The 10563-nt window shown below is 34.9% G+C and overlaps 1 protein-coding gene across 2 annotated transcripts; it reads right to left on the reverse strand.

Annotated features, from left to right (window-relative positions):
- Window positions 1-1672: 1672 nt before the first annotated feature.
- Window positions 1673-7438, reverse strand: LOC132175395 (NAC domain-containing protein 7-like). Of its 2 annotated transcripts, none has more exons than XM_059587339.1 (4): window positions 6823-7438; window positions 3022-3202; window positions 2639-2910; window positions 1673-2320 (listed from the first exon to the last, which is right to left on the reverse strand). In XM_059587339.1, the coding sequence occupies exons 2-4, from the start codon at window positions 3179-3181 to the stop codon at window positions 1757-1759; spliced, it is 996 nt and encodes a 331-aa protein (XP_059443322.1). In that variant the 5' UTR covers window positions 3182-3202; window positions 6823-7438; the 3' UTR covers window positions 1673-1756. The 2 variants fall into 2 exon arrangements, with proteins under 2 accessions (XP_059443322.1, XP_059443321.1); XM_059587338.1 differs by having other exon boundaries at window positions 1673-2323.
- Window positions 7439-10563: the final 3125 nt, after the last annotated feature.

The raw sequence follows: 10563 nt of genomic DNA on the forward strand, positions 1-10563 counted from the left end.
TTTTCTTGTTCGTTAGATCCATCATGTGTAAGAATAGCCTTAAACTTTGACCGCCCTGCTACCTGTTGCTATATATTTAAAACCAGGTGGAGTTTTCAAACATACTTGTGCAGGCAGACAACTGGAATTGTATCACAACCTGCAGTTATACTAGAGGGATGGTTGAAATTTTGCATCTATATTGGTAAGCTGTGAGTAGCTGTGATTTTAGTTCAAGTTCAAATCTAAGGGAACCACTGTTTTCCTCCGTAGCTCCTGGCATGGCTTCATTTCACAGCCAACTTCTTGCACAGGTAATTGCTATAAAAGGTAGGAAGAGTTTTGCGGAATTTGGCATTGTTAGTACTCTACATATATATGGGATTCAACGGTTAGCTGGTATATCTTTGTGAAAGACAAATGGAATGTTAAAAGTTACTTGCAACAACTATACTTTTTAATGCATATATATCTCTTGTTATAGTGAACATTAATTATTTCGATAGCTTCTATCTTCAATGCCTATCTCTTTCATATATAGCACCCGTTGATTCAGTGACTCATAGGGCTTCCCTCAGCTCAGTGTTTTAATTTGGTTCCCAATCAACTAGGCTATTATGTGGATTCTTTTGAACAATACATCTGGAATTACCAGTACTCATTGATTCTGCTGCGAATCCTCCTGAAAGAGAGGAGTGACTTCAGAAACGCAACTCTTTGCTCACTACTCTTCATAGATCATAGACACCTCCTTCCGCGCATGGAGTGCATGCATCCTCGGTAGGAGCAATATCAGCGCGGCCATGCGTATTGCCTTTAGGAAATGTTTCATAACACACATGTATATATATATATACACACACATAATACACAGGTATGCGTGCTTTTAGAATCCCATTAACATTTTAATGGGAGCTATTATATTAATTGGAGGTGCTCAAGTAGCCACTACTCTCGTAAAACGCTCTTCTGGGCATGAAACTGACTTCGATGAATTACTGGAATCTAGTTGATGATATGGTTCCTCAATTATCTCAAGTACGTGATCTGCCTCATTTTCTCCCTATAATATAATAATACAAAGAATGACCATTAACGAAGGGCCGGAACATTTGAAATAAGTCAGCAAATGCTAAGAATTTTTATTTACAGTTGTATAGTTACTCCATCGTTTGATATCCAACACTAAATAATTATTGATATCCTGCATGCAGCTTTCAACATCGATCTTCGATCGGTGACCGTTGATTTTTGGTGCTTTCATTAACTGACATGCATGGCGACTCATGTAGGTAGTGAAATAGTACTAGTCTTCATTGACAAACATATATAGATATAGCAGTACAGGTGGGGTGAAGACAGTTGTTGGATCGATCAGAAAATCAAAAACTAGAAATCCTTGTTTAATGCTTCTTCATGTACAAAGTAAGTAGAACTTATGTAATTATACCAAGGGTTACATGATAAAACTTTTCATCGAAAGCAAATTAAGTTGTAATATTAAGGAAACTTACATTCAACATTCACCGATCGAGTTAATTAGTCCCAACAGCTCTCGGCCGGCCATGAGTTCTCATAATATATGTACTAGTTTATTTTTCGTAGGTATTTATTTTTTATTTTTTCGTAGGTATATTTGGTCTCTACCTATATATATATATATATAGTTGCCCAGTGTCAATCAACACAAAGGGAACCAAAAGACTCCAATAGCTAAAATTAAGCAATACCATTTTTAGTTTTATTATGTACAGAAACCTGGATTAGTATGCATCATCTAATTATCATAGTATATTTTCTCACTTCCACGCGCACAGATCAAGGTGGTGGATGTGGAGGCAAATTCGTCTGTAATTTCTGGCCTTTTGGAGTCATTTGACAACATATTGATGTGTTCCGCCACATTGAAAACAGCTGTACTAGTGGCCTTGGAAGCATCTTGATCCTCACTGCTGAGCTGAGATGCAACGAATTTGTCAAGGACTCGCCAATCAGTGACTTGATCCACCGCTTGCTCGCTGTTGCTGTAGAATGAGTTCATGTGCTCTTCTTGCGTGAGGGTTGAGCACTGCAAAGCGCTTCCATATGGGAGAAGTGATTGAGGAATAATTTTGGGGCTTTCTAGTTGAGGGAGTTGGAGGAAATTATTTGGCATGTTGTATTGAAACTCAGGCTCTTGCTTGCATTGATAGTGGTAGGATGTAAAAGGCCCTGGGGAGTCCAGTTCTGGCATGAACGACACTTGCTCATCATACCAACATGCTGACTCATACTGATCCCCTACTTTCCGCACTGCTGTCATTCGTTTCTTGAACACCCTGCACACAACCCATCCTTCTTCCTGCTGCATATCACAAGCATATATATATATGATTAATTAGTCTATCAAAACGCCCCAGTTTTGCAGTCAAATTAGAGAGAGACACTCATATATATTTCATGTTATTATTGTGTCCTATCATATATATCTTACCCCTGTGCATGGATGCATGGGAGGTGGTGTGCGTCTGTAATGTATTATATCATATCATACAATATTTCGTGTTATATACGTAGACATTATGTAATTTAACCAAAACCAATATATGTATAAAATATATTCAGATGTTTATGTACGTGCCATTGGAATTATATATATATATATATATATATGACTTGCCTGGGGAGTTCCATTTTCATTTGTCTCTAGTCGATACTCATGCATGATCCAATCTGACTTTTGTCCATTAGGGGCTCGTCCTTTATAAAAAACTAAAGTCTTTCTCATGCCAATTAGGCTATGCCTAGAGTAAATAGCCTTGTCCCTTCCAGTAGCTTTCCAGAATCCTGCTTTTGTAGCTCTATTTGTGCGTGTTCCAGTTGGATACTTCTTGTCTTTATGGCTAAAGAAATACCATTCATTCTGCTCTTCACTTCCTATTTTGCACAGTTCTGTCCAAATAATTAGCAAACAAGCTCAATCAATATGAATGACTTAAATGATTAATATCTAAACTAACTTCATTTTCTTTTTTTTTCAACTTTAAGCTCCAAATTCAATACCTTGAAGATCCCACGGTTCAATTTTGTAAAGATCAACATCTTTGATGACATCTAGATCAATCCTCTTAGAAGCAATCTTTTTTCTGAGGTAATAATCAACAAGTTCTTCATCTGTCGGATGGAATCTGAAGCCCGGGGGAACATGTGAAAAGGTATTCATATTCACGCAACAACTTGAAACCTGCACTTTTTAACGACAAACCCTATATATATCAGCTGCACGACCCATCTATGGTTTGAAAAAGAATGTAAAAGTTGAAAGACTACTTACTAGATACGTAGCTGGAGTAGCTACATAAGAACAGTAATGAATGTTGCTTAACTATAATAATAATATGCTAAACCCTGGAGTAGCTAATTAAGATTGCACTCAACTTAATTATAAAACTTAACTGAGGTTGTGAGAGGAAAAGGCATATATAAAACGAAGGTGAGTGCAACTACAACAAGCATTGGAGAAAAGTAATGCATGCAGTTGGATCTATAATCCTTAGATTGTTAGGATAGTTACTCTAACTTGAAATTCAATATATATATATATATATATATATATATATATATATATTTTGATGAATGAGTAACTTTAATTAACAAAACAACTAAACACTTTACAAAGAAAAGTTATAGCACTAAGCTAAAGCTGAAAACACTTAAACAATCAGATAAAATGTCCACAAAAATTAAACCAGTATTCCATCTATACCCAAGCACTACAAAGAATATATCATTTCCCGTAGTCTTTTTAAATCTACCTTTTGTAGCAATATTTGTCACATATAAACGAAGAATAGTTTAAAATGATGTACAAGATGTTTGTTTTCTCAAGTTTAATATGTCCTACTCAGAAAATATGTTGAGTGGAGAGATCATATAAATTGCTCCAGTGTGATCACATATTGGACATCCTTTTGTTTTTTTTGGCATATAGTGTCCCATAGACCTAATTTAGCAAATAAAGAAGTAATTAATATGATGCATGGCAGAAACATTTATGTCATTCCACTGGCCAGCAAACAAGAAGAGGTTAGATTTCTTCACATCCCAAAGTAAAGAAATAATGAGTCATTATATCAAGTCAATAACATTAAATCGAAATGCTTTTGTAAAGGAACCAGCATCCATCCAATTATTTCATCAAAATCAGACCAACAAATGTAAAGTACTTATAAGATATATCCTCTCAATTTCTCTCTCTTATTTCATAATCTACAAACACCTTGCAAAGAAAACTGCCTAATATTATACGGGGGAAATGCTTTGGGGCTAAAATCTAACTTTAACAGTTGCTTTTGAAGGAATAAATGAAAAATATTTTTCAAAAAATGTCAGCCTCATAGAAGGCCTGTATTCTCTGGATGAGTTCTTCAAGGATTTTTAATCTGCCACAATAAACCCACCCTTATGATTAATCATGTCAAATGCTCTCCATATTTTTGTTATACGGAGATAAAATAAATAGAAGCTTGTAGTTCTTGGTAATCTACATCATCTAAACCAAACAAGGGATTTGATAATTGGAAAAAAAAAAATATGACAAAAAAAAAACAACAGAGAATTAACATGGGACTATATATTATAATTAGAGATGATGAAAATAAACTGTGATTCGAAGACAAGTTACTAATATGGAGAGAATTACCACGTTCAGCTTCTTTAGGGTCATCGTGCTTTTGTGGTGCATAACAGTCAAGTTTAACTCCATGTTCAATAGATCAGGATTAATTGAAACTAAGAAATAATCTTCATTCTAGTCATGTACCTCCTTTCTCTCACAATTATATTCTGGATTGCAACTTCTTTTTAGGTCTAGGTCTAAAGACTAATTAAAAATAAAATAAAAAAATTGTAGAAAGAACACCATAATTGTAATTATCTATCACATAACAATCAAAATTCATCTTCTTTCACAATAAAACAAATCATTGATGAGAAACTTCTCTTAGAACATGTCCTAAATCAGCAAATAACTATGCAGTTCTGTCTAAATTAATCACTGCGCATTCATATATATACAATGTAGCGCATGAATTGATCGAAAATAAAAAAATAAAAAAGGAAGAACATGCAGTACGTCAATCCGACTTCCATAATCATCCAATGGAAGCTTACTTAAATTTGTTTTGTTGATAAAAGTTGTACTATACTACGCAAAAGAAAGCTTCTCTTACACATCGCTATGGTTAACATGATGAAATATTGTGAGTGCAATCTCTTTGTTGTCTAACTAATTATATATATAAGCTTTGGTTGATTGTAAGGATGAAAGAATAAAATACTTCAGATTCAAAATAAGTATTATTAAGAAAAATCTGAATAAAGGTTAATCATAAGTGGAAAAATTAAAATAAAATTTTTAAAAAAAAAACACTATTTTTTTTGTTTTTATTTACATAATATTCAAGAATGGATCAGTTATTACAATTGCTATATCTGCATAACACTAATCCCTGATTGTTAGAATCCTAGATTATTATAGAATTATAAATCCTAGCAGTTTCTTCTTAAAATTGTAAAGCCTTCTAGGATCCTAGCTCATTAAGATTGTGATTTATATTCTTTTTCTATTTATGAATACTATTTTCTCTAAGAATATTTTTCTCATAAATAAAGCCCATGTCAATAGGCTTTTTACATTATATCCAAATAAGTTTGAAGTTTAATTTATAAAGACTGAGAGCAACCAAAAAATTGTATTTTTCTTTGATATTAGATAAAAAGAAATATGGTTTTAATTTGCTACTCATGAATGTAGACAACATTACTGTACCCTGTTAAATTCTTGATTTTCTTTTTCTTTATTAATTACTACTTTTCTAGTGCGTGTGCTATGAATTCTAACACGGATAATGCCAATTACTTTGGATAAAGATGAAGTTTACCTTTCCCACATTCATGTAACAAATACATGCATACATAAAAGTTGGATGCATATATATATGCATGTAGAAAGTTTTATCCCACACATAAAAGTTTGAGTTTCAGATAGGAATAGAGATATTCAATCAATTTTCATCAACTCTTACGTACCCTGTGTAATATAAAGAGTCAATTAACAAAATAACAAAGGTATTATAGTAGATCATACAAAAGATCAAACTTTTCCTTAAATTGGTAACAAAGACGACATTTTGTAGCACCTTGCTTGATGTTGAATGCTACGTACAACTTTTGATATACATCTTTGATTCAGTCTAAATACGTAATAAATAAGACTCAGAAAAGCCAAAGAATGAATACTAATGCAAGAAATTAAACATCATGATTTCTCAATATGCAAGGTGCAGGATAATTTGAAGCAAATAAACCCATATATTCTTGATCACCACTATCACATGAATCTAGAGTATGAATTTCATGAATATATGAAGTGAGATCGAAATGCAAAACAACTCAAAGCTAGAATAGGTTTAAAAACACGTAGGGTTAATAAAATGGATTCACCTTACGTATTTTCATCTACAGATTTTAGAGAAACATTGAGAAATCTGAGTGTGGATAAACTTGTACGTCAACTAACATCTTCAATGAAAGCACATATATCTAAAAAGTCAAACATCAAGATCAACCTCAAACCATTCCAAAACCATCTGAAGACACCCACAATGTTGAATATATAGTTTTTTATGTTCTTTTGGCTAATTCTGTTATCCATCTAACTATATATGTCTTAATTACCACATGAAATTATCATTCAAAAAATATTCACATAAAAGATCCGAATGAATCACGAAAAGAAAATTCAAAAGCCATATGCATAAAAAGAAGAAGAAGAAGAAGAAGAAGCTCACGGCAGCACACAACCTTGATAATCTTCCAATCTATAACTTCTCTCCTCCGATCTGGTTGAACACAACCACGTATCCAGCTATCAGCTTAAAGCCAAAAGACTTTTACAGGCCCACCGAACCAGACAAAGAAACACAGAAAGAGAGGAACAAGAAAGATAGGATAGAATAAAGTGATCCTCGGGAATTGAAGTGGAACTCCAACTATTGTACCCTCAAAATCTGTCTCGTAGCTGTCGAGAGAGAGAGAGAGAGAGAGAGATCAGATCCCGAGGAATGGAAAAGAAACCAAGGAAAGGAAAGTGGGGGAAAAGGAAAAGGAAAGGCATGTGGAATGGAAACACAGAGAAGAGAGAGGGTTAAATAGGACGCAAAGACAAAAACCAAAACTAACACATGCCCTAACAATCCATCCCTCTCATACTTTCTCTCTCCTTATCTTTTAAGCGGAAGCTTGATTGCTGCAAAAGCTTTGCGCGAAAAAAGGGAGGCGCTAAAATGGCTCAAGAATAAGCTAGAGAATTAAGTTTAGAAAGAGAGAGAGAGAGAGAGAGAGAGAGAGATGACAACCTTCATCAACTCCCACCAGCAACTGATAAAGACCAGAAAAAGAATGTTGTGCTCTTTCAGGTTGCCCGAGAGAGAGAGAGAAAGGGGGTGGGGAAGAAGATCAAACGGTGAGCATGAGTTGGGCTACTTAAAAGAACTTGACACGACCAGAAAGTGTCTTGAAGAAATTAATTGACATTAATGTATTATGGTGATGATGATAGGTAATCATCAGTGGGTGATATTTTGGTGGTGACCTTGAGCTGAACATCCTCCCGCCAAAAGATACTCTCTCTCTCTCTGTCTCGACTTCTAATTTGCTATTGTTTTCTTTCCATTCGATTCGACACCGCGTGATGTACACGATCAGATTAATAATGATAGGGTTATGGCCCTTCTAGATCATACTTGTTCTTCATTTTTCCAATAAATACTTTGAAGCCCTCACTCTCCTGATTCAGTTTTATTATTATTCACGTCAATTTTGAAGTCTATTTTATAGGCTTTTTCCCTTTGGTAACATTTCTTAAGATCTCTTGTACTTTTTTTTTTCATGTGAATTCTATAGTAAGAATTGAAGGGAATCAATTCATATTAGCTCATGAAGGTGCAGTGTAATTCATGATACCAAGATTCTACTTGAACTTGTGGACCGACCAATCCCTGTATTTGTTAAAGTTTAGTAAGGTAAGAGTTACGTTCTCAGGGAATAATTCAATTAGTTGGAGATTACGTTTCATGAAGCAAAGGTCACTAGTTTGACTCCACCATTTTTCTCCCCTTATTCCGACATGTTAAAAAAAAAAAATACAAGTAAAGTAAGCTTTACACTATGACCCTTGTGCTCATAGTAAATTATTTTGTATATCGATCAAAATGAAAAGGTGTTAAGTTTCTTATGCTAATAGTAAAGCCCATTTAATACATTTCACACCATACATTAACATTGCCTAATCTTTTTAATAATTTTTTTATGAGCAAACTATGTTTCAGTTTATTATATAACGAGTAATGCTACATTTTACACTAATTAACATAACGTATTTTAAGTACTAATATAAGTAGACACTTCAAACACATTAGGTCAAACAATATAAAATGAGTATAATAAATCAATGTAAATAATAGCATTAATATTACTATGCACCTATAAAACTAGCATCACCCAACATCCTTCCTACAAGGTCCTAAACCTTGTTTGGCAAGAAAGCATTGATCACATACATAATTTTAATTTTACTTACGTTACTAAATATCTTGTTATGTCAGCAAACTATAATATGACGAAGCGCGTGGCATTGGTATACAGTAGAAATATCTTCACATTCAGCGGGAAGCCGTGTTGCCGCACAGTTGGCGATGTCATTGGCCACCTTCAAGCAGCGAGAGCTCGAGCCCACGAAAAGTGCAACTAATTAATAATCTAATTGTGAAAGAAAATGCGTTTTTAAGGTTTGAGCAATACAATACAATATATTTACTCAAAATATTATCCAAAGCCCCTCACCAGCAACTGCACGCGGCCTCTGTTTGGTTGGTCCGCAATTTTCTATTCTTTCACGACCTGGGCCCCAAAAACCGACCCTAGACAATACGATTGTGACACCTCTCCAAATACTTCTTTATATATTTTAACGAAAATTAAAATTTAAGAAAAAAAAAAAAAAAAAACTGATTCAGCTAGTTGGCTGAGCCGCAAAGCGTAGCCAAGTGAGTCACGCTGTGTGTGTGTCTGTGCCGGGTACCGGCTGCCGGGTGCCGGCTGGTGGTGGAGACCGGGCCCCACCGGGGGGGCGGGGGGGAATGATGTTTGGAACTCAGTACGTGGCGGATAATGGTCCGGCGTGGGCTATCCCTCGATCATTACCCTCACAATTTGGGTGCAGGCCGGTTGTCCAAGTGGGCCCCCCACCCCGTTATGCCTCAGCCTTTTTGCCAGAGGAGCTGATGCCTTGTTGGATGGCCACGTGGACCGATGTGTTTGGTGCTTGTGCGTGCCGGCAAGTCTACTGCCACTTTTCCGTTTGGTCGGGCTGGTTTTCCCCCAAGGGTTTTAGACCTCGAATAATTTTATATATGTGCTCGCTTACTTGTGTTTGATTATAACTAGTAAAGTGAAGCAAAAGTCTCACACGTGATACAAGTGTCACCTTGTCCCCACCCTACTCACATATATATATATATATATATATATATATAATAATGGGAAGAACCAAGTGTTTTCTTTCCGGTTTAAGTAGTTTCATTCGATTTCTTTTATTAAATTGACATTTCTTTCATTAGTTTTAAATATATATTAATTTAATAGAAAAGGTTTGGATTTTATTAAGGTTAGTGAGAGCAATCACATTTCAAATTGGACATTTTGGTGTGTTTTAAAATGTACCCAGTTAGTTATTCATCCATACCGTCTATTTGACATTTAATTAATTTAGTCTATTCTTTCAAACAAAAATGCAAGCTTTATTTTATAAATTTAATGATATCTTTAAAGACATTTGTTTGTTTTGTTTTTTTTTTTTTTCTCAGAAACAAATAAAAATATGGGGGGGCTCGTTGAAAAGCACCATTAGAATAGAATGTTTTTAAGTGTGGGCAATATATGGGTTTGCTTTGTCAACAAAATTTCTTTTTGTTTTGTACTGCATCAATGAACATAAAGGTTGGAATTAACAAAACTTAATTAGCGCATGTGGTGAGCTGAAGCTCAACAAATAGTGGGTCCCCTTTTAATCATTGCTGATATAGACGCATTATTGTTTCGGTTCCCTATCTTTTACGGGGATGAGTCCCTAGGGTGGGCAACATCTAGAACTCCTAGAACGGACCCTATTATTTTTTAAAACGTTCTTATTCCCATCCCAGCAATTTTCTTGATGGGTTTGGAATAAATTTTTTTACAATTATGAGAGGTTTTTCGTAGAATTTACTTTGTTTTTTTTTTTTTTTTTTTAATTGCATGTTTGTTTGCAAAGGCAAACAATTGTATAAAATTTTAATCTCACTTATGATCGGCTTATCGTTCAAACCCTTGGCATAATATCTCTCTCTCACTCAGTGCCCTCCGGCACTCACCTCCGGTGGCCTCCTCCGATCTGGTGCAGCTCTCTCTCTCTGGTAGCTCTCTCCCTCTCTCAACCGTCTTTTTTTTTTATTATTTTTTTATTTTTTTTAAGAAAGGCTGGGTGGCTGCTGGTTTCCAAACCAA

This window comes from Corylus avellana, chromosome ca3 (genome assembly GCF_901000735.1).
Source record: "Corylus avellana chromosome ca3, CavTom2PMs-1.0".
Classification (NCBI taxonomy): Eukaryota; Viridiplantae; Streptophyta; class Magnoliopsida; order Fagales; family Betulaceae; genus Corylus; species Corylus avellana.

What these genes read in the sequence shown, in the direction of transcription:
- LOC132175395 (XM_059587338.1), bottom strand. Translation starts at nt 3,181, where the DNA reads ATGAATACCTTTTCACATGTTCCCCCGGGCTTCAGATTCCATCCGACA. An exon ending in TGAACCGTGGGATCTTCAAG is followed by an intron (nt 2,911 to 3,021) that starts GTATTGAATTTG and finishes TTATTTGGACAG; the next exon opens with AACTGTGCAAAATAGGAAGT. An exon ending in ATGAAAATGGAACTCCCCAG is followed by an intron (nt 2,324 to 2,638) that starts GCAAGTCATATA and finishes TGTGATATGCAG; the next exon opens with CAGGAAGAAGGATGGGTTGT.